The sequence below is a fragment of the Anopheles arabiensis genome, chromosome X, assembly GCF_016920715.1.
Source record: "Anopheles arabiensis isolate DONGOLA chromosome X, AaraD3, whole genome shotgun sequence".
Taxonomy (NCBI): Eukaryota; Metazoa; Arthropoda; class Insecta; order Diptera; family Culicidae; genus Anopheles; species Anopheles arabiensis.
The window spans coordinates 11082542-11110045 of NC_053519.1; the positions used below are offsets into that span (position 1 = coordinate 11082542).

At 42.5% G+C, this 27504-nt stretch overlaps 2 protein-coding genes and 1 long non-coding RNA gene across 10 annotated transcripts in view; 2 read left to right on the plus strand and 1 right to left on the minus strand.

Annotated features, from left to right (window-relative positions):
- Positions 1 to 3834: 3834 nt before the first annotated feature.
- Positions 3835 to 8419, plus strand: LOC120906699. 8 transcript variants are annotated; one of them, XR_005740140.1, is made up of 14 exons: positions 3836 to 4183; positions 4382 to 4482; positions 4551 to 4642; positions 4869 to 4934; positions 5155 to 5223; positions 5444 to 5512; positions 5732 to 5797; positions 6017 to 6085; positions 6304 to 6369; positions 6589 to 6654; positions 6874 to 6942; positions 7162 to 7227; positions 7447 to 7516; positions 7861 to 8419. It is a non-coding gene; the product is annotated as an uncharacterized LOC120906699 (long non-coding RNA). The 8 variants fall into 8 exon arrangements; XR_005740136.1 differs by having other exon boundaries at positions 3840 to 4233; XR_005740142.1 differs by lacking the exon at positions 5444 to 5512 and having other exon boundaries at positions 3835 to 4233.
- Positions 8420 to 9401: 982 nt separating this feature from the next.
- LOC120906269 lies at positions 9402 to 10613 on the minus strand. Its single transcript, XM_040317814.1, has 2 exons — positions 10229 to 10613; positions 9402 to 10139 (listed from the first exon to the last, which is right to left on the minus strand). Exons 1-2 carry the CDS (start codon positions 10523 to 10525, stop codon positions 9867 to 9869), a joined length of 570 nt encoding a protein of 189 aa, XP_040173748.1. The 5' UTR covers positions 10526 to 10613; the 3' UTR covers positions 9402 to 9866.
- A 3630-nt stretch (positions 10614 to 14243) lies between these two features.
- The window catches only part of LOC120905542 (active breakpoint cluster region-related protein), a 46963-nt gene continuing 33702 nt past the window's right edge, over positions 14244 to 27504 (plus strand). The window contains exons 1-2 of the mRNA XM_040316421.1: positions 14244 to 15000; positions 23352 to 24449. Of these exons, the coding sequence (XP_040172355.1) occupies positions 24108 to 24449 (342 nt within the window). The 5' untranslated portion in view covers positions 14244 to 15000; positions 23352 to 24107. The remainder of the gene's footprint in view (positions 15001 to 23351; positions 24450 to 27504) is intronic.

Here is a 27504-nt window from a genome sequence, read left to right on the forward strand (position 1 = left end):
GAACCCTGCGCAGGTTCGGTGCTCACGCTCTGGCGCAGGTATTCATCGGGAGGCCGCCCGGACACTCGCGTAAACCCTTCAAGGCCGGCAGGTGCCGTGGAAAGGATGGTGTAATTTTGTGGAAGTAATAAGGCTCGTTTGACTATGGTAAGTACTGACATCCTCGTTTGGTATGTTTCTGCCAAGCTTTGGCTTTGACACAAAAAATCCTGCGGCAGGTGTAATAAGACCAGAACAATTTTTGTTGTTGTTAGTTTTCACATTTTCCACCCATTTTTTGATTTCCTGAGCTTCATCATAACGCAATCCAGAAATGTTTTATCAATCTCTTTGTTTTCATCAAACATCAACTGTAAATTCAATTACAGTGGAGCGCCGTTTATCCGGGTACCTTTTATCCGGCTTTCCGTTTATCCGTGCTATTGAGAAATGACAGTTCAATACAAAGGTGACATTGCGTTATGAGGAGGATATTTGAAAAAGCGATTATAAGAACACATTCTCATAACAAAAGACACGATAATTCAAGGTAAATTTCAAATATTCTCATTGTAAAAACATGTAGTTATTAAAAACGGGGTTATTTTATCAAAAAATTAGATAATTTTCCAAAAATTAATAAGGAATTGGTGATAAAATATATCATTTGACTCATTATCCGTGCTTTTCGCCTATCCGGGCGAGGGCAAGTCCCGAGAAGCCCGGATAAACGGCGCTCCACTGTACAGTGAACTGCCGTTTATCCGGGCTCATCCTCTACCCGTAAATTTCCGTTGTATGCCTTGCGAATTGCAGCCGATTAGCAGTGCATTTAGCAGTAATTAAATGCTTTTGAAATATTTCAATTCAAAATTTCGTTTTCAATTGAAAAATTCAATTTGGAACTGCCATCAACAGAATACCTTAAAAGCGTCCCCGGATACCAAAAATTCACCAAACGACCACTAAACTGGGTCTTTAACATTGCACTGCTATAGTGATTGCCAGAGATGAATGTGATATTTGAAAGCATGATTACCCAAATAGCCACAATTGCTTAAGCAGCCAATTTTGGCAAGCTAAAGATCGCTGCTTGAATTCGCTTTTTGCAGTAGATAAACAGCATCAAAGTTCCAGGTGGGTCTTTCAAATAGCGCTTAAGCAGTTTCCTGATGCCAGTGTATCGGGGATTATTTTTCTTTGCGTTTTATTTTCAAGCAAAGCGTCATCATTGAAATAAACAACAGGATTTGTTTTTTTTGTGTACATGTGTATATTTTTAAATCCTTAATATTTATGAATTATACAAAATTTCTCACAATTTACTGTACAATCACAATCACTTCACTCAATATTCCTCCTTCAATTAACTTAACTAACTTAGACAGCAGAAACGACCTTAGACAAGGGCCACCTCCATCCGATGTCATGCATTAAAAAGCTATAAAGTTCCACCAAGTTCGGTACGCTTTCTTAATAAGCCTTCAAGTTCCCAAGCGCCAAAGATTAAGATTAAACGACTGGAAAATTGAATATCCATAGAAAAAAAATGAAAGCTCCACAGCTTCATTGGTTTGATCAATAGATGGCGTATTACAACTCATCATTATATTGCTATCCTTTTCTTGCAATGTGTTTCGACAACTTTCATCTTATCATGACCTATATAGCCTTCTGACTTTCTGAGCAAAAATCTATATGAATGGTCGTGTCGTCAGATACGTGGGTATCAACACCAACGACCATTACTCAAATCTCACTTGCCTCAGTGCTGATGGTTATATTAGAATTTACTATTTAACCATTCGTATCGCCGTTCTAGTTCTATCGATGCATAATTTCAATACGAAACCATTAAACAGTACAGAAGGAATGAGAAAGCTCTCCACGCGAGGAAGCTCCGCTGGTGGTTGGGTATCCCACCAACAAATGGCACCACCAGCTTTTTGCTATTTTTTGAATGTATGAGTCGTTTGCCGTCTGCTAAACGAAATCTTTTTAAATTCCATTTAGGTTGAGAGCTTGCTTCGTTCAGAGCCCGTTTAGCGGTCGTTTAGTGGATTTGTGGCACTTGGGACGCGATTTTCGCTCGATTCGTCTATTTCCAGCCTAACGGTTATCACCATTGAAATTCAAAAAATACTTCAATTTCATTTCAATGACAACTTTTAACTGTCAAAATCAAAGTCTCCGCCAATCGACGTAACTCGAGAGGGTCGTAATTCAGGGGACGCTTGCTTTGAGTGCAGTGTATTTGGAAAATACACAAAGAAATGGTGTGAATCTTATGTATGTGAGTAGCAAATGAGCATTTTTTTATTTCAAAATTGTGTTGTACAGGCGGTCCCCGAGATACACGGTACCTCTTATACGCGGATTCGGAGATACGCGGTTTTCTAAATTTGACAATTCTTTGAGCAAATTGTACTGATTTGACACATCAATTTCAAATTGCCAAATAATTTCCGTTCTGATCGAATGTTAAAAACTATTTCAAAAGGTTTAAAACAGTTATATTCAGTCAGAATCATATCAAATAATTCATAAAGTGACTAAAACCGCCCCCTACTTGCAAAATTACACGAAAATTTGTGATATTTTAGCAGGAAATCACGAGATTCGACTTACGCGGAAATTCGAGATACGCGGTATTTTGCGGCCGTTTTCGGTCCCCATTAACCGTGTATCTCGGGGACCGCCTGTATGACATGATTTTATCAAATTCTTACATAATTTAACGTTTTTAGCTATTCCGCTAAATATACAGTAGAGCGTCGATTATCCGGGCAGCTCGGGAACGGACGGTTGCCGGTTAATCGATTTGAACGGATAATGGTCCAAGAAATGTCAAACGCATATAAAACATATGAAATTCACTAGTTTTATTATTAATTCACCAAGAATCAATCGATTAATCGTTAGTAGAATATTATTTTAATCAATAACTGTAGGTTTAACAACTGTTCATGAACAAAAATGAATTTCGAAAATACTCCTAGACACTACCGAGCTGCACAAGAAACTGGTTACCCAATTGATTATCGCTGCAAACTTTCGCCGTACGTATGAACAGCTGTCAGATTTATGCGCACGGTTAAGCCGCCCGCCGGTTAATCCGTCCCCGGATAATCGACGTTCTACTGTAGGTACAATTATCATAGTTCAAGATGGATTTAAAATTATCAGGTGGTGGACTCTAGTGCATTTTGACAATTCGTTACTTGACGTAAGGTTCCCAGGATTCAAACTTTGTTTACATTTATTAAATTTGATCATATAATTTATCTACCCCATTTTTTGATTAAACATTATTTAAAAATATATTTTGGACTTCGCCAGTTCTTATTTAACATTTAAACATGGATTAAAGTGTGTTATTTTGCGTTATTCCGTGAATTTATTCTATAATTCATTGTGTTTTCGACATTTTTGATGATAAAAATTAAGAAAGCATAATTTTTTTCAATTTTCACATTAATTCCTCATTATCTACGAGCCGCATGGACAATTTACGTGAGATTAGAACTCTTACTCACATGATTTTAAATTTTGTGCATAAACAAATCATCAAATCTTTTGTTAATATGTCCCATTTTTTCGATAAAACCAATAGACACACAAAAATGCACATAATAACAAAGAAATCTGTTCTATTTGCTATGCTTTGTGTGCGGAAACCAATGGTTAACGGTTCTAAAATGACGTAAAGTCCCTCAACTATGGCGACCCCCCAAAGGCCCTTATCCACCACCTGATATTTTTAATCCACCTTGATTCTAGTTATTCAAAATTACAAACGATCTTTTTGAACGTGCACCATTTTCAGTAGCGTAGCAGGCAACCATGCCGTCAACAGCTGTTCTATGAACTGTCGCATGCGACAGCACGAGCACGACACATGCAACAACATGTTGGAAAACGTCAAATGCCTCGTGCACGTGCGAGCGGGCCATTTCCCGAAAGGAGCATTCGGTGCTTGATTTACACGAAGGCATCTGCAGCGCCCGCAAACGTGCAGAACACGGGCGAGCTGTCAAACTGCAGGCAACAGTCGCGCTCTGTCATTAGCCCGGTTTCGTACCCACATGTTTTTGATTTCTAAATAAAGTAATGGCAATGCTCGGCCAGCATCACGATAAGATCGAAATTTTGGAACAAAGTGGCTTTTTGCGAAACAAAAGACCATAAACCGATGCCGCAGTGGGTAAGAGATAATTGCTTCATCGTAATTAGCGTATGATCGATGAGCTAATGGTGAGTTCCATTGTAAGACGCAAAGCTAGTGAAGTTGCACCAATGAGACTTCGGCTGCAAAATGCCTTTCTGTGGATAAAACGCGGCGTGTTTGATGTTATTTCCAACCTAATATAGAATTATTTTTTTCTACTCTGCGATTCCACAGCGCAACATAAAGCACAGTGCAGATGGCAAATAACAAGCAAGTAAAAGATTGCATGCTGTGCCGCGACGAAATGGTTGAATCCACTGATAAAGCGATCTTAGGTAAATTCACGATGCGTTTTGGCAAAACAGTTTTGATATCCTGCATTAAGATATTTCCGTATTTCCAGTACAAGAGGCCACGCAATATTTTCCTGGTAAACCGGATCGAGCTCTATTTGATTCAGGATGATAATGATGTCTCATAACATAATGAATGAAGGTGAGTCATGAATTCATAATTCAATGATATTGCCCTAACAAAATTCGTTGTTGCTATATGATGAGTTACTTAATCTACAATTGCTTGAATTTCTTCAACCGATGGTTTGTTAACCTGTGGGGAATTTTTGATCTCTGATAGCAACAAAGCACAAATCATTTGACTTACAATTCAGCATACGAAGGAAAACAATAATTGATTCTATTTTATGTTTTTGATTTTACAGAACTGGCAATCTGATTTCTGATGTCTTACGAGCTTCAAGAAATGCATAAACGCATTTTCATCGAAGGTATGTCGCGAATTCAATGCTATTGCTCTAAAAAAGATTCGTTGTTGCTATATGATGAGTTACTTATTGTACAATTGCTTGAATTTCTTCAACCGATGGTTTGTTAACCTGTGGGGAATTTTTGATCTCTGATAGCAACAAAGCACAAATCATTTGAGTTACAATTAAGTATGCAAAGGAAAACAATAATTGATTGTATTTCATGTTTTTGATTTTCCAGGATTGACAAATTGATTCCTGATGTCGTCTTACGAGCTTCATGAAATGCATGAATATGTTTTCATTAAAGGTGAGTCACGAATTCAATGCTATTGCACTAAAAAAGATTCGTTGTTGCTATATGATGAGTTACTTATTGTACAATTGCTTGAATTTCTTCAACCGATGGTTTGTTAACCTGTGGGGAATTTTAGTTCTCTGAAAGCAACAAAGCACAAAACATTTGACTTACAATTAAGTATGCAAAGGAAAACAATAATTGATTGTATTTTATGTTTTTGATTTTACAGGATTGACAAATTGATTCCTGATGTCGTCTTACGAGCTTCATGAAATGCATGAATATGTTTTCATTAAAGGTGAGTCACGAATTCAATGATATTGCACTAAAATGATTCGTTGTTGCTATATGATGAGTTACTTATTGTACAATTGCTTGAATTTCTTCAACCGATGGTGTATTAACCTGTGGGGAATTTTTGATCTCTGATAGCAACAAAGCACAAATCATTTGAGTTACAATTACGTATACGAAGGAAAACAATAACTGATTGTATTTTATGTTTTTGATTTTACAGAACTGGCAATCTGATTTCTGATGTCTTACGAGCTTCAAGAAATACATAAACGCATTTTCATCGAAGGTAAGTCACGTATTCAATGATATTGCACTAAAATGATTCGTTGTTGCTATATGATGAGTTACTTATTGTACAACTGCTTGAATTTCTTCAACCGATGGTTTATTAACCTGTGGGGAATTTTTGTTATCTGATAGCAACAAAGCACAAATCATTTGAGTTACAATTAAGTATGCAAAGGAAAACAATAATTGATTGTATTTCATGTTTTTGATTTTACAGGATTGACAAATTGATTCCTGATGTCGTCTTACGAGCTTCATGAAATGCATGAATATGTTTTCATTAAAGGTGAGTCACGAATTCAATGATATTGCACTAAAATGATTCGTTGTTGCTATATGATGAGTTACTTATTGTACAATTGCTTGAATTTCTTCAACCGATGGTTTGTTAACCTGTGGGGAATTTTAGTTCTCTGAAAGCAACAAAGCACAAATCATTTGACTTACTATTTAGTATGCAATGGAAAACAATAACTGATTTTTTTTATGTTTTTGATTTTACAGAACTGGCAATCTGATTTCTGATGTCTTACGAGCTTCAAGAAATACATAAACGCATTTTCATCGAAGGTAAGTCACGTATTCAATGATATTGCACTAAAATGATTCGTTGTTGCTATATGATGAGTTACTTATTGTACAACTGCTTGAATTTCTTCAACCGATGGTTTATTAACCTGTGGGGAATTTTTGTTATCTGATAGCAACAAAGCACAAATCATTTGAGTTACAATTACGTATACGAAGGAAAACAATAACTGATTGTATTTTATGTTTTTGATTTTACAGAACTGGCAATCTGATTTCTGATGTCTTACGAGCTTCAAGAAATACATAAACGCATTTTCATCGAAGGTAAGTCACGTATTCAATGATATTGCACTAAAATGATTCGTTGTTGCTATATGATGAGTTACTTATTGTACAACTGCTTGAATTTCTTCAACCGATGGTTTGTTAACCTGTGGGGAATTTTTGTTCTCTGATAGCAACAATGCCCAAAACATTTGAGTTACAATTAAGTATGCAAAGGAAAACAATAATTGATTGTATTTCATGTTTTTGATTTTACAGGATTGACAAATTGATTCCTGATGTCGTCTTACGAGCTTCATGAAATGCATGAATATGTTTTCATTAAAGGTGAGTCACGAATTCAATGATATTGCACTAAAATGATTCGTTGTTGCTATATGATGAGTTACTTATTGTACAATTGCTTGAATTTCTTCAACCGATGGTTTGTTAACCTGTGGGGAATTTTAGTTCTCTGAAAGCAACAAAGCACAAATCATTTGACTTACTATTTAGTATGCAATGGAAAACAATAACTGATTGTATTTTATGTTTTTGATTTTACAGAACTGGCAATCTGATTTCTGATGTCTTACGAGCTTCAAGAAATACATAAACGCATGTTCATCGAAGGTAAGTCACGTATTCAATGATATTGCACTAAAATGATTCGTTGTTGCTATATGATGAGTTACTTATTGTACAACTGCTTGAATTTCTTCAACCGATGGTTTGTTTACCTGTGCGGAATTTTTGTTCTCTGATAGCAACAATGCCCAAAACATTTGACCTACAATTAAGTATACAAAGGAAAACAAGAATTGATTGTATTTTATGTTTTTGATTTTACAGAACTGGCAATCTGATTTCTGATGTCGTCTTATGAGCTTCATAAAAATGCATCAATATGTTTTCATCGAAGGTGAGTCACGCATTCAACAATATGGCACTAACAAAAACCTTTTTTGCTATATGATGAGTTACTTATTGTACAATTGCTTGAATTTCTTCAACCGATGGTTTTTTTAACCTATGGGGAATTTGTAACCTCTGATAGCAACAAATCACAACAACAATGCAAAGCAAAACACTAATTAATTGTATTTTATGTTTGACGAACTGGCGATTTCATAAAAAAAAAATCCAAGAGAAAGCTTGATTCTTTAACTGCAACAAACCGTTTAAAATGTTCACTTTAAATATGGTGTGTGTCTTTTCGTACAGTAATATTATGTATTTTCTTTTTTTTATGATATCCCTACTTAGATCTTCTGTGGGTCATTGGCACCGGGAAGACCATTCTACGGATCGTCACAGTCACAGTTGTTACAGCATTGTGGACCGGTTGTCAGCGATACACCTGACAATTCTAAAGACATCATCATCGAATCATGTCACCGCTTTTCACTAATAATGTCTTACCATAGCAAAGGACGGTAGAATAAGGTAGAACGGTTCTAAACAGGCTAAACGTGTGCGACAGTCTTTGATGGCGATTAGATCGTGGGTACAAAGTCTTCTGGTTGGAGCATATAAATTGATTTTGGATAGAAGAAAGGGAAAACCAATACGTTAGTTTAGGACAGGGGTCTCCAAACTTTTCCTGTCGCTGGCCGAATTGCTTCGCAAATAGCTATGTTGAGGGCCATTTGCTGTTACCTACTTATGAGCGAATGTTGAAATCTCGTTTTTATACCAAAATACTAACGAAAGTTGTGCAGCTTTGTTCTATTCAATATCACAATTGACTAATCTAGTTTTATGGTAAATATGAATAATTACCAATGAAAAATAAATGAATCAATAAATGAATTAAATCAACACATATGTTTCGGTTTCTTCAATTTTACATTTGATCGGCCCGAACGAATCTTCTATATGTGAATTATGCTTGAAAGAACTGTACTTGCTGCATCGACATGAAATTATCCACTTCCTACAATAAGGCAATCGAATCGTAGTAAAAGATTTCCGTTGCTCTCATGTAACACATGAATATAATGTCGTCCGTGCGTTGAAGTGCGTTCTTGAGGTGTGTATGTAATAGAATGGTGCCTGAGATCAAAATATCTATTTGAATGCTCAACAGTTACTCGATTCGATCTTCTAACTCAACATTTCAGAGATGTTTCGGACTGTTTCGTGTGCCGCCTGAAAGATCTTGGCACTACGAGCGCTGCATAGTCCCTAGGTAACTCACAGACTATGAAAAGCATTGTGTCTCTGTCTTTCATATATTCTTCATACGACACCTTGTCGGGTGAGTGTACTGAATCTCACGTTCCGGAATACGTCAACATGTTCAGGGGAAGCAGGCAGTATTTACCCTCTCGTAAACCCTCACGGCACAGGCATGTCCGATGACGACTTGATCAGCAATGGAAGAGGGGATCAATAATTCCGTGTGTTGTTAAATTTTAGATACCGAATGCTCTATAGCGTTTTTGAGGATAATTGGACAAAATGTGCCAATGCTAACAATTATAAATAACCTCCTGAATAAAAAAACAATACTTTTAAATTGGAATTTCTTCTACTTGGCGTAACGTTCTACTCAGACATGCCGACCTCTAAAGGCTTTCGCGACTTCAGTCAGCACCACGCAGCTGGATAGTCAATCCTTGCTACAGGGGGACGGGTCCATATGAGGCTAGAAACTTGACGACTGTAATACGGGACCGTCACAAAATAAATTAGAAAGTAACCGTTGAAGATTTGCTCTTTATCTTCTGATTAGTAGTCATACAACAACAACCAGCTATATGAGAAAGCAGTGCCTTAGGAACTTAGGTGTTTGTTTTATTTGTGAAGTTCATTAATGGAAGATTAAAGATTAATGAAAAATTATCGGTTTATTTCTGTACCTGAAACGATGGACCATCTTCAAGTTCTCCAATCGAGCATATTGGCTATACATCCGAGGGTGGAACGGCATGTTCTGCATTGTTCATCATGATAGGCTTTGAGAAGCAATGTGATACTCGAATCGGTTAGGAGAATAGAAATAATGAAGGAATCTTTTTTCCGATTTTTTTAAATGATGTTACCAGATCATATCTAATTTCTGTTGCTATATGTATAGCTTTATTTTGTTAATTAATGCCCATAATGTGCTCCTTTGACATTGGCGGACTTCAGACTTCCAAACGATTTGGAGCTTTTAACAATGGTGGATTTCGGTGGGCTCGATTTGTTGGTTTGATGTTGTTGACAGAAAGCAGCTTCTGTAAGCCCAATACCTCATCGCATTTGGTGTAGGTTTTCAAACAACCTTAATTTGTTCCTTTGGTATTGGGAGACTTCAGAATTTTAAACGGTTTCGAGCCTTTAACAATGATGGTTTTTTGGTGAGCTTGATTTGTTGGGTTGCTGTTGTTGATAGAAGGCAGCTTCCGTAAGCCAAACATCTTATCCGAGTTGGTGTAGGTTTCCAAACGATCGGGAACTTTTGAGATTGATGGATTATCGTTGGGCTTGGTTAGTGGTACATTGTTTTGGACACGCACGTGATCTGTGCCCATCTCGATCCCAGCAATTTTTTCCAGCTATAATCCAGGATAATAGAATAACAAGAATAGCGCGCGATATCGTAAGTTTTTTTTTGTAGTAGGAATTGGGTACTGGGAACGCTTACCGGGTCGGAGTCCACACATAGTTCTACGGAAGACTGAATAACTGGAACTGAGAAATGGGCACCATTCTTTATTGTTCCATCAAGATCGACCAATGCGGAGGATGGATTATACATAATACTGTTGTCGATTTCGTAATGGTAAATTGGTATGTTATCCGGCAAAACCAAATCATTCGGTATGGTTAATGTAGGCACGTTAAGTGGCTCTATTATAGATGTTATGTGCGACGTGAGGAAATTTATGGGTTTAGCTTTCTCCACCGCCTCCAACTGTTCTTTCAGCTCTTTAGCATCCATCCAGGTGAATTAATTCAGCTGAACTTTGGAGAAAATTTAGTTAAACAAACTTGTATTAACAGAAACAACTTTGGCTCACTTTTTTCACGGAAACGTTCTTGTAGCAAATTGCAAAATGCTCCAGTGTTGCCAACACATTCATAACGCTTACGGCTCTCGTTTGCATTTGATGTAATGCCCGATCAAGGTGTATACATACAGATAGTCCCTGAGATACGCGGATTCTAGATACGCAGTTGTCAAAATTTGACATTTGAGTTCCTTGAGCAAATCAAGGTGTATGGATATTAGGAGGTGAAGTGCTTCAGAGCAAATTGACATTTCACGACTTGACATAACAATACTGGGGGCTCCGGTATTAAAATCGGGGAGGGCTGGAGGGGGGTATAGAAAATTGTATGCGATTTGACATAACAATACTCAATGATGGCGCCCGGAAAACGCGCTAACAATTCACCTCCTTAATAAACACACCTTGGAGCAAATTGACTATTTGACATTTCAATTTTCAGCGGGAAATCAAGGTGGATTTAAAAATATCAGGTGGTGGACTCTAGTGCATTTTGACAATTCGTCACTTGACGTAAGGTCCCCAGGATTCAAACTTTGTTTACATTTATTAAATTTGTTCATATAATTTATCTACCCCATTTTTTCGATTAAATATTCTTTAAAAATATAGTTTGGACTTCGCCAGTTCTTATTTAATATTAAAACATGGATTAAAGTGTGTTATTTTGTGTTATTCCGTGAATTTATTCTATAATTCATTGTTTTTTCGACATTTTTGATGATAAAAATTAGGAAAGAATTTTTTTTCAATTTTCACAATAATTCCTCATTACCTACGAGCCACATGGACAATTTACGTGAGAGCGTTTCTACATACACCGAGAATGCAGCTGAGAGATGTCTGTGAGAGAATTGACAACCGGTTTCTCACGCTGGTGTGTGTAGAAGCTCTGAAAAGCGCCGAGATGAGACTTTTAAAATGATGTTGAAAAAATCCATTCCCATATAACCAAGATACCGAAAACGCCACCAATTTCTTGTACTAAAAATCCAGTTCCATCAAACAAAGCTAAAAAACTATCAGTTTGGTGGGTTAAGCCACACGGCCACAGAAGCAGCCACTTCAATGTTGAAGTCAGTTTTTTTGCACGGGCAATTTATTTGCTCAACATGTTTCACCTGTGTTAAAATTTTATTTAATTGTGCAAAGGAAGCAATTAAACGTGTGTGTTTAAGTTGGTTTGTTGTAAAACATTCATGTGTAATATGTGAATATGTGTGTTTGTTTACTTGCGAATGATATCTTCCATTTCGCTGGACAGTGCATAGTTTTTAGACTAATAATATTGCTGAAGTTGAAGTGCAGTGATGTAAGTTAATGAATTTAATCAATCGAGGAGTTAAAATATTGACCTTAGCCAACCCTTGACCAAATTTTTCCTAAAAGCATTTTTGGAAAAGGTGGGTTAAGGGTGGGCAGGATAAATACACCGGATCGGAACTGGCAGCTCCGATTGTTCTAAAATTTGGTGGGTTAACGACTGAATCGACCACCACAAACCCACGTGGGTTTGAAGTGGTTTTACAGTGGGTTAAGGACGATTTGGTTATTTGGGTTTTAATCGCTAAAATGAAGTCAAAAAAGTTTCTTTTACTTTTTAATAATATATCTACGATTATTAGACGGCAAAAATGCAAACTATTAGTGATCGATCGCTATAAACTGCCAATTTAATTTTTTCTCAGCTCCATCGTTCTTTGCATGCCGAAGAGAATTCTCTCACCGAAAATGCTGTCAGTCGCTGTCAAAGCATACTGTCAGTTATTTTCTCAGCTGCATTCTCGGTGTATGTAGAAACGCTCTGAGATTAGAACTCTTACTGCAAGGGTCATAATGTAACGGTTTTTATTCAAATCAAAACTCTTTTATCTTTATTATCGCTCATAGAAAAATTCTGAAAAATTTACCCAATACGTGTAACATACCGTTTTCAAAGCTTTTGGAGCCATTTTGCTGTGAAAATTTTGTAAAGTACTGAAAAAAATATTTTTCACATTTTGTAATTATTTTCAAAAAAATCCGGTCAATTTTGAAAAACTATAACTAAAAAACGGTAGTGAGTTGAACCAATCTTTGAACAGTTATAGAAACTGCATTAGTTTGTTTAATTTTCATCAGAATATTGCACCCATATAAGATTACGCATTCAAAAGTTATAAGCCTTCAAAGTCGCTGGCTACCCGGGTAGCCCGGTTGCCTGGAATATGATGTATTTTTGGTTGCCAGTGACAGGGTTAATGGGGACCGAAAACGGCCGCAAAATACCGCGTATCTCGAATTTCCGCGTAAGTCGAATCTAGCGATCTCCATCTAAAATATCACTAATTTTCGTGTAATTTTGCAAGTAGGGGGCGATTTCCCAAGTGCCACAAATCCAAGGTGTTATAAATGACAAGGTGAAGTTGTTCAGAGCAAAATGACATTTCTCGACTTGACAACTCTCTTCCGTGGGCTCCGGTATAAAAATCGGGGAGGGCTAGTGTGGGGTAATGAAATTTGTATGCAGAGAGTGACAGATGTCCCCCACAATGTCGCCCAGCAAAAGCGATAAAAATCAACCTTCTAAAAACATTATCCTTGCCCAAATCCACTAAACGACCACTAAACGGCTTCTAAACGACTCAAGTTCTCTACCTAAACGGAATATAGAAAGACTTCGTTTAGCAGACGGCAAACGACTCATGCATTCTAAAAATAGCGAAAAAGCTAGTGGCGCTCTCTGTTGGTGGGATACCCCAACCAGTTGAGCTTCATCGCTTGGAGGAGAGCTTTCTCATTTCCTCTGTACTGTTGTATGGTTTTGCATTGAAGTTATGCATCGCTAGAACTAGAACGGCGATACGATTGGTTAAATACTAAACTCCAACGGAAACCACCAGCACTGAAGCAAGTGAGATTTGAGTAATGGTCGTTGGTGTTGATACCCACGTATCTGACCACACGATCATTCATATAGATTTTTGCTCAGAATGTCAGAAGGCTATATAGGTCATGATAAGATGAAACTTGTCGAAACACATTGCAAGAACAGGATAGCAATATAAATGATGATTTGTAATACGCCATCTATTGAGCAAACCAATGAAGCTGTGGAGCTTTCATTTTTTCCTATGGATATTCAATTTTCCAGCCGTTTAAGCTTAATCTGTGGCGCTTGGGAGGTCAAGTGCAAAGTTGGTAGAAAGGAGATGTCGTCATGTAGAACAATTGGGCATCGAGGCTTTAGAAAAAAGCACAAAACCAGGATCGACGGCAGTTGTCAAATGCGACGAAAGTTGCTGGTATTTGGATATGGTAAATGAATTGTTTTCGTTTAATAAACATTTGTTTAGCACTAAAAATTTGTATTTTGCATCCACACTCCATAAATCGGCATTTTACACGTTATAATGCAGCTGCTGCCTGTAAACAAATATCGACGGCTGTTGTCAAACTGAATCTCAAAATGGCAACATGCCAAACGCTAAGAAGACACCTCCTCTATATTCCACCTTGGCTTCTACTGCTGTCAACAGCGTGCCAATATGGCGTCCGTGCGTACGCCCTGCTGCCAGCTGTCAATGCAACGATCCAACCCGTAGCCAAAAAGGGCCAAAACCTTTCCCACCCCGCCCCGTGCAGATGACAGCGCAGCAGCTCGCTTCGCACCAAAGCGCCAGGGTTGTTGTTCGAAAAACGCCGAACCGAGTGGACGTGAACTGCGGCGAAGTGTGCGTGCCTGCCACATAAGAGCCTTTCTGTGTGTTTCTTTTTTAATTTTCTTTGCCGTCTCAACTGGTGCCGTCGTTCTCGCGCTTGCTGTAACACGCACGCAACAACAAAGGCCCGCACAAGGGAGGGCGTACACAGTGAGGGGGTGAAGAAATTAGTGTGCTGTGCCCTGGGTGTGTGTGTGTGTGTGTGTGCGCGCCTGCCTAAAACAAACATATGCATGGTTTGTGTAACGAAAGCGTCCTGTGAATCGCCGCTGCACGGCCTGTGCGGTGTAGAGTCTAGTGTGTATCACCTGCGTATGGGTGGGTGTGTGTGTGTGTATGTATAGTGTGTGACTACTGTTTTGTGTGCCGTGCCACTGCCTTACGCGCGGTTTCTAACCCGCTGGATAGCCCCTAGAGTGCTGCGAAACCCAATATCCGAACGAGTCAACAAACAAAAAAAAAAAAAACAAAAAAGAATCTCAACCAAACGCAACACTCAGCCCAACACTCGCCCCAAGCCGGAGGGACGCACGCACGGTCGCTCCTTTCACCAGCGCACCCCGATCGCCCGATCTTCCCGTTTTCGTTCGTGGTGCAGGCGCTGCAGGTGGGAGAGGAGGTGGCGCGGTGTTGCATTCGAGAGGTGACCCGGTGTTCGCTGCTGGTGTGTGCATCCCTCGAATGCCACCGTAACGTCGGGTCGGGTAAGTTTTGGGCCTTCTTACTTAGTTTTAGTTGCGGGATACGTTAAAAAGCATCAATCCTTTTTTTTGTTGTTGTTGTTGCAAACACTTCATTCCGGCGAACGGTCGAAGACAACAGCAAAACAAAATCATACGGATACAGTGTTTTTGCATGTGTGTGTGTGTGTTCGCGCGGGCGGACGTGCGTGACTCGCGACCAGCAACCGTACCGTTCTAATTGTGCCCTGTCTAACCGCCCTGCCGAGCGTACTTCCGCGGCCGCACACGCTCAATCGGCAATCGGCATCGATTGACAGGCTTTTGATCGATTGTGCCGTGTATCGGTTTGCCTCGGCTGGTGGTGTCGGTCGCCCGCGCGTCGCCACCACGCACGCAGACACGCACTTTTCGCTCACGTTTCTTTCCTTTTCGTTTCTACCCGGAAGCGGTAGAATCACCTGTGATAAGGAGAATGTAAAATACGACAACAAAGGTTGTTTTTCGTCTGTTGTCCATCATGCCAAAAAAAAAAAAACCCAAAATATACCCTTTCATGATTCCTTAAACACAATAAAAAACACCCAATCCCCTTTAAAAGGGAGCGAGTTATACAGCCAGTAGGAAAAAACGAGGGGGGGGGGGGCGATGCAAAAGACTGCCAAGCAATAAATGCGCATGGACGGGTAGCCCCGGCACGGAGGCCTACAGCTTGCTGTGAAACAGCTGCGGTTACCACGCCGACCGATCAAAACACACACACACACACACAAACACACACACACACACACACACACACACACACACACACACACACACACACACACACACACACACACACACACACACACACACACACACACACACACACACACACACACACACACACACCCACACACACACACACACAAACACACACACACACAAAAACAATGTACCCAACGCACTGATCCAACCGAAAGTCCGAGCGAAACAGGCACGCACCGGAAGTGGTAAGGAACGAAGCCGACGAGGAGCCGATATTCCACTCCTGGGCGCGGTGCGGTTCAACCTTTTTCCGGCAGGTGCTGCGAAAGTGGGAGGTGGGTGGGGTGTGGGTAAAAAGGAGCAGGTAAGGGGGTGTTTCTTAACACCAATTCGCTATCAATCCGCTGCCTCGTGCCGCTGTGATTCATGCGTCTCGTGCCTGGGCGAGTGCCTTTGCAGCATTTTACCGGTCAACGTGCAGGCGGTATTTTGGGCAAAAAGAAAATGTCAGCTTCAAGGAGTTTTCTCCTTGTTTTCAGCATTGAAATTGTTTTCAGCATTGAAACTGCTGGTGTCGCTTTTAAAAGTGGGGATCAGTTTCATTACTTCCAGCGAGTAAAAGCGACCAACGCCCCAGCTGCCTCAACTGGTGTGATGAGAGGCTCCGGTGGATCTCAGGGGTAAACTGTGGGAAGATACAGGAGCTCCTCACTGATACGATAACGATTCACAGGAAGAAAGTCTGTTCTTGGTGTGGAGCACCCTGCATGCCACAGACGCAAAAAGGACTTGAATCATCGATCCATTTGTTCGTGCTTTCATTCCATTTATTCATTCTTTTTTTTTAAGTACAGGGCCGCACCAAATATGTTCATGGCCGGAAATAAAACGTCAAACATTCATTTCTACGTGAGTTGTGATTTCTACGAAGCAACATTTTAAATATCGTCCATGTTCGGTTGATAGTAAACGCTACTATCCTAGCGAATTCATTAATTAGTTTTGTGCTAAAAATTAGTGTGCCGAATATGTGTGCAAAAATCCCCAGTAAATGGTGGAATCCTTTGATTAGGTGTTTTGGGATCTTGTTAAGTGAGGATGTAATGAATCGCTTAAGCATCAATACAAATATGATCAATCCAATATAAATATGAACGTGAACCATACAGGGTTTCCCCACGATTTATTGGTTGGATCCCACCAATATTTGGTTGGTTCCCATATGTTTTTGGTGCGTTCCCACGATTTTTTTGCCGTTTCCCAGAATTTGTTGGTCAAATTGTATTGATTCTAATTGGAAAATACCAATAAATTATGAGGAACAAACCAAAAATCTATGGGATACGATGAATAAATCGTGAGACGAGCCCAAAAAATTATGGGAACTGACCAAAAAATCGCGAGAAACCCTGTACGAACAGGACATTCACAAAAATAAAGTTCTGGTCTACCGAATAATTCTCATGGTACATCAACTGAAATGAACGAAAGATTCGCAAAAGCCTGAAATGTTGCACATTAATTAGCATAGAAATTAAATATCGATTATTTTTTTCAAACTAATAATAGCGGATGCTTTTTTTTTAAATGTGGTTCAATCAATGAGTCACATACACATAGATTCGATCACCTGATTTCTTTAATGCACCTTGGGATAAATGTAACCAAACCCGTGTTTTCGAGCAGGTACTCGAATCTAATTCTAGCTTTTAGGCTAAAATTTTCTAGACTGAAAATCGCAGGCTAGTTTTTTGTGTGGTTTTGTATGGATTGTTTACATGATTTCAGCCTCCAACTGTCAAACTCCATACAAAAAACTAACTAGAATCGTGAAGGCCCCCAGTTTTAGTTTCTGTGTAATTCAAATTTAATTTCCCATACCTCTGCATAATTCACTTAACTGAAGCAAATCTTCTAAATTTGGAGAAAAAAAACATTTGCCATAATTTTATTCCAAACATTGCAAAAACTAATTAATCTGCAACGATATTTCGATATTGCGAAAAAGCAGCTAAAGTCTTGCTTCGAATTCCGAAACGTATTAAATGTGTGTTTTAATAAACATCAGAGCACAGTATGCTAAAACAGTGTTGTTTTCACATTGATAATTCCTTCTACAATAGATTCCGATGTGTTTCAATGCGTCTGGGCAAGATTAGTAGAAGTTATCGAATAAACTACAACGAACAACGATGTCGGTTTGAAGCATCACTGCTAAGAATGTCTCCGGCGGTCAACTGGCCAACAGCAAATATTTAATTATAGTGACATGAGTGCCTACTAGAGACCAGACACATTTTTAATTAAATCTAGTACATCACGACAATCATGTAAAATTAAACATCGGCCCGGCCAGGCACTGGATAAGAAGAGATTGAATAAAAACATGATAACATGTCCGGAATTTGAAGCTGTACGTAATTTGAATCTAAACGGTACACACATTGGTTACATTTATCCCAAGGTGCATTAAAGAAATCAGGTGATCGAATCTGGAATCAAAGTGTATGTAGTCCAGGTGGTCTCATAGCATTTTTTATAATCAAATTTGAATATCATTTTTTGACAGAACGAGTGAAAACTTTTGCTCCAAAGAGCTTTCTGGAGGCTTGACGAATACTCAAAACACTCTTACAATCTTTATTCAGAAGCAGAAGCGATAAAAATCAGTCTTCTAAATTCATACACCTTGGGATAAGCCCACCTGTATATTATACTCCCTCAGATAGCTGCTCGAAAACTGCTATACAATGCAAACAGCTGACAGGTTGAAATTTCAGCCTACGAGCTTCAAACGGAAAGGGCCCCACTTGCAGAAAATGCCTTAAGTGTTCGTGAATTCGAAGCAATACGGTACTTTGTGAATTTTAAATTTTGTAAATTCCTCCCACGTTTTTACAACAAAATTGTTGGAGTACTGCTTTTGCATCATATTTTTCTTTCCAGATAATTTTGATGAGACACAGTGGGAGGATGTTGGACCATTTCGTGGACTAGGGTGTCCGATATCGAAATTCCTCCGAAGTTCGCCAAAAATGATCGCAACGAGTTTTGGCTTCATCGCTTGCCGCAACGAAGCCAGTGGACGCGATTTCCTGATATTTTTTATTCATGTTTCCCTGGTGCTATTGCACTGTTTGACCGGTCGCATAGAGCTCCCGGCCATTCTAGCTCAGGAATGGAGACACATATCCCTCGGACTGCTCATTTTCTGCTTCCATTGGAACCTCAAGTCGCTCATTCGTCGCGGGCCATTTAGGAGCGGGCGTTCTTTCGATGCTCTGATTGTTGTTCAATAGTACCAAGATGTTGTAGATACCGGAACAGGCCTATACCGACGGCCAAAAACTGCTGCACGGAGTCCGTTTTAGATGCTACTGGGTGCCGCACGCAATACGCCATCTGAACGAAGTTGCTTTACGTTTTTGGCCATCACGGTTAGAGTTTGACTAAAAGGGGTGTCAAATTTACGTCGACTGATTCATGGGATACTATTATTGAAAGTACAATTAACGATTCGTCAGTGCGGATTATAAACCCATAGAAAATCTACAATTTTTGTTATTTTTTTTTAAAGGCAAACGATAGACCTACATCCTGAAAAATTACCTCGCCGGCAGCATTATAGTTTCCCGCCTTACGAGATTCCTTTTTAAATCAGTTTTGTCTTATTTTGTTATTGTTTAATAGATGTATTTAGAGTTAGGGTGTAATCCCGGGATCCTAGGATCGTAGGGATCAATCTGTGTCCTTGTAGAGTCTTCCCATGCCACCGGATCGACGCCGTGGGATGAAATAAATCACATAAATCTCTATGTCTAATGACGTTCGGGAATTACTGGATGATGCATTAACACCTATAATGCATGATTCATTCACTTTTCAGCCGACTAATGTTAAAAATAAAATAAAATGTTGTCTTCCAACGCTATGCATTTTTATATCTCGACCTCCGAGACGCATCTTTGGATGGAGCTGTCGCATGCAGGTTCGATTTTTTTTTTCGGCTTGGAGAAGTGTATTAGAGCATTGAGGGCGTTTGTTTTTGGGCTGGAAGTGTCATTCTACATCAACTAATATCATGTGACCGTCATCATTTTGTTTTTTCGGAAGCATTCGGAATATGTCCTTAAAGCACGTCATTTTTATATCGTGCCATAACAGGTTCGTGAAATTTTCCTAATTTAATCACATCCGCACGATTCCTTGGGAAGCTGCAAGTGAGCGAAAGGCGGCAGCAACGAGTCCACCAGTCTGTGGATGATGATGCAATTCCAGCAGTATAAACAGCAGGAAAGTTAGGCCCAATTTTCGCGCCACCTGACGGAGGGAACTGTGTGCCAAAGCCGCTAATATTGCAAGACAGAAGATGCAAAGGGACACTCCCTAATGTCAGCTCGAAGCAGACTCCGCAAGAGCGCTGAACACAAACCAAACCCACCCTTTTATAATCGCACGCCAAAAGGGTAAAGGTTAGTGTGCGCGGGTGCCTACGATGCGCTGCACCCCTCGGTGGCACACTCGATGCGGGAGAGCAAACCCCCCTCCCCCCCTCTCCCCTCCTTAGATTGGTGGTTTTGGGAAAAGCGGTTGAACGAAAAAGGAATCCAACAGACGAACTTTCCTGGTCTATGTCTTTGTTTTCCCTATTTCTTTCGCTCTCCTCCGCTTGATAGCGTTCCTGAGGTCGTCGCGATCGATTCTCGCGGATGTCGCCGGTTGGCGGCAAACATGCATGTTCTATTTTCTCGGGATCGGCACTCTCACCCGATCGAAACGAAACGCTCGGCCGGGGGCCTCGGTTCCCTGCGGGTGGGAAAAACTGGCTCGCACTGGCCCGGTTTCGAGCAGACGCGCGCGCGAACCCACGCCACCGGGAGCGACGGTGTGCAAGATTTCTGGTTTTTCTCGGCCCGGCTCACGGTTTGGAAAGTGGCGGAGGGTTTGCCTTTCGAATTTATCATGGTTTGTTTTCTTCTTCGCTCGCGTTTAAATCATTTCCTTGCTTTCTAATGCGTTTGCTATGTGCACTGTGGGGTGTGGTACTAACTGTTCAACAAACCGAAGCCATCGCATTCTAGATGCAAACCGACTCGCTGGAAGACCCGATTTCAAAGCGATAAACAGTTCAATCACTCGCGGCTTAGTAGGCAAACCATGCGGGCGCGTGTTCCGCTGGGTGCAATGCTGCAAGAAACCCCAACATCCCAGTTCCTCCCCCCATATCTCGTTGAGCAAACGATCGAACAGCACCGCCACACCACAATAAAGATCAATAAAAACAGTGGTTGCCTCGGGAGGGGATTTACGCCCTTTCTCAGCCGCTTGAATGCAGCGGCAAACTCTTCTCCTCTAAGCTGTAGCTGTAAAACAGATGCAGCTGCATGGCATTTTCATGCGCTCTGTGGAAGAAGACAAGACAAAATCCCGCACACACACACACACACACAGACACGTGGTCTCCGCTCACTCTCAAACTGACGTTCCGGAAAAGTCGGAAAATCTGCAGCATTTTGCAGCCCGCTCTGTCCCAAGCGAGTCGGTGCAACTCGTCGGCCCGGTGGGAGCGGGTGGCCGTTGTACAACGGGGGTTTGAAATAATCGATTTCAGGTGCATCGTCGTGCGCGAGACAGACGACGGCCAGACAGTGCCGGACAGTGATGCTGCCAGACTCCGGATTTGGGCTGGGGAGCAGACGGTGGATGGTGGGGAGGGTCGATGACAAACATCCCGGAAGTGGGGGAGCACGCGCGGGAGACAGCGCGGAGGCGGTTGGCTTTATGTTGCAGGCATCGCCCTCGAACGCGCGCATGTGCGATGCCATCCTCGCCAAACACTTTCGACAGACCTACGCACACACACCAACTCTCAAGATGCACATCCTACCCGTGTTCGGTTTCTAGACGGTGTGTGTGTGTGTGCTTGTGTCTGTGTTTTTGTTCAAATCTGCCACCAACTTTGCTCTTCCGGCGAAGATATCGGCATCCGCGTTTCGGTTGCCCGTTGGGTGGTTGGGCGAGTGTTTTTGTTTACGAAACCGCGCACCCTTCGCCGTGCCGGCCTTCAAGCTCCCGGATGTTTTCTATTCTGTGAGTTGGAGTGTGGGTGTGCGTGTGTGTGTGCTTGTTTTTGCAGTGAAATTTTCACCCCGGAGTAGTAAAGCCCTTTTATGCAGTGGCGTGCACGTTTGGGGGCGAGAAATGTGCTGCCGTTACCCCAAACTGTAGTACCTCCCATCTGCAGAAGCACCGCAGAAGCAGCAGAACAAAGGGGTCCAATATTGGAAACGGTAACGGGTTGCGGGGGGGGGGGGTTTAAACACAGTGAGCATTAATGCATCCTGTGTCTATCAATTTTTGATTTGCTGCTCGAGCTGTGTTTGCTGCGACGGTGTGCCCGAGCGTATTGAGATGAATGGGATGGTGTTACTGCGGGCTGTGACCCGTGCAGGAAGAATAGAGCAGCCGGCAACGGTGGAGAGTTGAGTCATGCGTTTCTGTTTGCTGTGCAGTTCAAATCTCCATCTCCATAGCATGGGGAACTTTTTCTCGCAGCTAATTGGAAAGGTTATGCGAGTTTTCTGACCTCCTGGAAATGAACAATAATGAACCCGGTTTTATAATACTGTCATCACCACCCCCCCCCTCCCACCCCCAACGATGAGATCATACTCACACACACACACACACACACACACACACACACACACACACACAAACGACCAATGGTAACTGGTACTTCCAATTTCTCTACACAGAGATAAAAAGTGTTGTCATTCCAAGGAAAGGATTCAAAGGCAAAAAAAACAAAATACTACGGTGAGAGTTCTTATCTCTAACGCCCTCTCTCTCTCTCTCTCTCTCTCTCTCTCTCTCTCTCTCTCTCTCTCTCTCTCTCTCTCTCTCTCTCTCCCTTTCTCTCAATCTGTACTATATTAGCTGAAGTACATTCATACGTGTGTATGTGTATACACTCTTTGTTGCCCATGTCTCTTCTCTTCACGCGTTTGGCCGCCATTACGCCATTTCAAGAATGGAGTGCATTCTTCTCGAATTCGTGCCGTCTCGAATGCAACGAGCGTGGGGGGGGGGGAGGCGGTGGGGCTTGAGTTGCGCATAAATTAGATGCTGAATTTGCGGCCAAATAGTCCGCCCGGGAGTGAACGCATCAATTCTTCGGTGACCTTCGTGGGGACCCCGCGGGGGGCGCTCAGCTCTCTTTTATGGTTTCTCTGGATCGTAAAATCCGTCTCGCGCCCGAGATGCAATCGAATGCGCTGGGGCAGGGGGGAACGCTAACAATCGATCCGCCACAATCCCAGCGCCCCTTTTTCCCCGGCTGCACTATCGGGACGGTCAGCTGTAAATCGCTAACACCGTGTGCCTTCCCCCGCAGCCTACGCCTCTCATTGCAATCTTCCGGGTGGGTTCGAGCCTACGAATATCCCGGACGCATCATCTGGAGCTCGTTAGGGTTGTGGTTTTGTTGTTGCTGTTGTTTGGTTTGTTTTTAATTTGATTCATTCGGAGTTGGATCCGCTTCTCACATTCGCCCCGGGGTGCTCCGGGTTCGCTCCAACAATCGCATTTGTGTCTTACATTCTACGCTGTTTTGTTTCTCCTTCCAGACAATGGACTACTGTCTCCGAGCAGCAGCAGCAACAGTAGCCGCCGGGCCTGAACGGCGCCATTTTGAGCCGGTCACGTCGTCGTCGTCGTCGTCAACGTCGCCACCGGTAGCGATCGCGGCCATCCGAGCGGGGCACGCTCGTGTTAGTGTTTAAGGTGCTCCCCTACCCCTAACGGGCGGGCTGTACTCCCCGGGGATGCGGCCGGGGCACCACCGAACGGCCCCGAAAGTGGTTGTGCTGCGCGCACGAAAGCTCTGAAAATTTGTGCCCGATTCAGCGAAAAAAAAAAAACGGCCCAACGCCCAACCCTATAAGTCACGCTATACGCGCGTACCGCGCGGCCTTAAGGCGGCAGGGAAAGTGCTGTAAGCAAACGGTGCAGAGGAAAGTTTGGTGCGTGCGTGCGGAGTTTGGTTGTTGTTGTCATTGCTGTTAATGTATTTGTGTGTGAATGTGTTTTTCGTGCCGAATAACTCAGCAGTTTGGTGAAGTAGAGCGAATAAAAGAGAGAAGAAAAGGAAGGGGGTGGAAAAAACGATGAAGACAATCAACAAACTGCTACCGGCACACCAAGGAAAAATGGTCAAATAAGACGACCAACGAGCCTCTGTCAAAACAAAACCAGCGAATATCCGGGCGGCGTGCGTGCGCAGTGCAATCGATCTCAACTAAAGGACTAAGCAAAAGGAAAAGCAGCAAGAAAAGAAAATTCGTAATAAGAGCCTTACCGATCCTAACCCCCGCCAAGCCATTATGAGTGTGTTCGGTGACTTCCAGCGGATGTGGGTGCAGCGGTTTCCGCAGAGCTCGCTGTCGGACGCCTGGGAGCAGGATGTGCGGGCGAGCCTCGAGCGGCACAAGCAGAAGATCGCGGTCCTGTCGAAGGAGCTCGAGCAGGAAACGCTGTACGTCGAGTACCTGGAGCGGCTGCTCGGCGACGTAGAGAAGTACCGGGAGGCGGGCGGCGACCCGTCCACCCTGTTCGAGGCGAACTCGCCCGCGTCGGCGGCAAATCTGCTGGCGGGAGGCGGTCAGCTGCGCGACTCGCTGCCCGGCCACGGCGACGGGGCGCACGAGCCGGACGAGGAAGAAGTGGTAAGTAGGAGATGCGCCGTTTCCCTTTCCGGGATGCAAGGAAGCATCTTTGTTGGGTGCGGGTGGTACGTAACAATTCTAGCTGTGATGTGATGAGAATTTCAGAAAAATGGGAAAGTAGTATCTTCAAGAGTTACGTGATATTGGGTAGTTGGTGCCAAGATCACGGTAACAAAGCAAGACTGTATGTCTAGAGAATGTTTGATGACTCAGAACTTCGTCTGAGGAGGACGAGGAGCGAGAATACAGCGCCGGAAACTTCGTCGAATGTTATGCACTAAAATCATGGAGAGTACTTGCGCGCTTCCGAAAAGATCTGATTACCATCTAGATCCAATCGATTCTCCCAACTCATCTGTCCTGTCGCCAGACGTTTTGAGTTCAAAACAACGGAAATTTGCATCAATCAAGAGTTAATAGATATTGGGTGGATGTGCCAAGATCGCCAGCACCGCGAGTATGGTATGTCTAGGGAATGTTTGATGACTCAGAATTTCATCCGAGCGGATGAGGAGCTAGAATACAGTTTTATCGAGTCTTCTGTTCGGAAATGGCGGAGAGTATTTGTGAGCTTCCGAAAAGATTTCATTACCATCTTTGTTCAATATATTCTACCAACTCCAATCCGTAGTCAGATATATTGTATTCATAACAGCGGAAAGTTGTATCATCAAGCGTTACTATACATTGGATGGCAGTACCAACATTAGCTCAGACGGGAGATGGTATGTCTAAGGGCTGATGACTCAGAATTTCATCTTAGCTAGAATACAGTTCGGAGAGCTTTGTCGAGTATTTTGCACGGAAATGGTGGACGGAAATGGTGCGTTTCCGAAAAAGATCTGATTACTATCTATAGATTCGTCAAACTCCAAACTGTATCCAGATATCTAGAATAGTCTTTACTTTTAATATTGTTTAAAATTTAAAATTGCAGTACACAAGATTATATGTAATAACCGACAGCAACAATAGATCCATTCAGCGCGAGAACAGACTTTCCAATCAATACAACACCGCCAGTAACTCGCGATTGCAGCGACCAGCAGTTCTCCCCGCTCTGGTCGGCTGGAAATAACTAATCGATTTAATGCGCCCCATGCCCCGGCATACGGAGGCCGTCGTCCCGAAAAGCCTATTAAGTGAAGCCGGGATTTATTGCATTATGCCGACTCCCGTGTGCCCATTAGGTGGTGCTGGTCGTCTAGCGTTTCTTTTTGCTGCCGTTGTTGCCGACTCTTCATCGACTACAGATTAGCGACGCTTGATAATGGCGTTGCAGTTTTATCCGGCCCGCGTATCCACGGTGCACGTCGATAACACGAATCGGTGGACGCATGGTTCCGGTTGGAAGGGGGCTGGGCGTCCTTTTTCGCGGCATACGAGACGTGAGACGTTCGGACGGGCGACGTCTAGCGATGTTTGTTTCATGCTTGTTTTGCTTGCTATATTATGTTATGTCTATGCGGGCCAGTCGCTGATTACCTCAAGCGTGAAGATAAATGAAGTGAAACATTATTTTTTGCTGGTACAGCAGGTCGTTATAACATTTCCGTCGTCATGATCCGGTTCTTGCGATCTGCGAGGTGTTAGAACTCTGAGATCTTGTTTTTCGTCGTGGTTCTAACACGCCCAACACATTGTGGCTTGTTCTCGCTGCCAACTGCAAACACGTGTGTGAAGACACACCCTGCAGTGCCAAGTCACTGGCTGTGCCTCCCTGCTTAAGCCCATTTTCGTACGATTCCAGGTTTTGTGCATGGGCGAAAGGAACCACGATATGGTATGGTAGAAACGTGGAGCGAAGTTGTGAATTCCTCACGCGTACATCAACCACTCCACTTCAAGAGTGGCCCTTTCGCAACGCGTGTCTTTGTACACCGCTTGGCTCATCCGGTACTTCCTTGCACCAAAAGCACGCTACCATACCCAGCGACCATGGCCGGCACCGGGTGTCTGCGCGGCTTATCGCAATACACCGTAACTAATTTTTCTCCCCACGTTTCCAACGCTTTCTCGCACTCTATTCGCCTCTCTCTCTCTCTCTCCATCTCTGTCTCTCTCTTTTGGGCAGCCGCCTCCAGGGAGTGTGCGTTTGGTGTTCGTCTTCTCGGCATCCCACATCCTCACCAAATGTATCCATGTGTATGTGAACGACGGCATCGTCGAAGGCTAAAATTATCTTATCGCACCTTTTCGCTATCAGAGTATGTCGTGCGTGTACACTCCTCACATGGTTGTGTACAGGGCGTTCGTTTGCTGGACAACAGGTAGGGGCGAAAAGGGGAACTTGCCCAAGCATTGGTCCCATTAATCGAGCGAAACGGTTCATCGGCGGATTTTTGTATGCAAATTTGTGCTTGTTCGGTGCGCTCTTTTTCATTCATGGCCTGTTTTTTTTTGGGTCGCCTTTAGCAAAACTGTGTAATGGAGGGCAATTTAAGCTAAGATGTTTGGGCTAGACTAACGCGAATAGTCGTCCAGCGAATACTGACTCGTTCAGAAGAACTTCAAAAGTATTTTGGTACACTGCTGGCAAGAAGTGAGCTCCATGTTCAACCATAACAAAAATCGAATATATTTTATGTCCAGACGGGGTGTGTGCGTCTTCAGAATTTTATACGGTTGGCAATTCTGTGACCTCATTACCATTGCATGCTTCCCGCTCGGTTTCTGGTGTGGGCAGTTTCTGCTGCTTGTAAATTACCCAATAAGTAACATATGCACGTACCACGCATATGCAGCCACTGGCGGCCAGCATCTGCCCATCGAGCTGCTCTGCCCCTGCCAACGTCACACAGCAACGCGAGTCGTCTCGCGTACCGGTCGGTTGGTTACGTTGGGGCGATTAAATGGGGGTTTTATCACGTACTAACGTTAGTTCTGTTTGTTGCATTCTTCCACTCCTTCACACACACCACACCGTGAGATACCGTGCTGTGGTACAGTCCATGCACAATTGTGCACCGCCGATTCGTTAAGGTGTGTGTTCCATGTCTAGCTGCTGGCAAGAACGAACGCAACTGGAGGGGCATATGGATTCGCGAGAACACGC

Excerpts from the sequence above, each read along its gene's own strand:
- LOC120906269 (XM_040317814.1), bottom strand. The coding sequence starts at position 10,525 with ATGGATGCTAAAGAGCTGAAAGAACAGTTGGAGGCGGTGGAGAAAGCT. Across the intron at positions 10,140-10,228 it reads TATGTGTGGACTCCGACCCG|CTGGAAAAAATTGCTGGGAT; the intron begins GTAAGCGTTCCC and ends CCTGGATTATAG.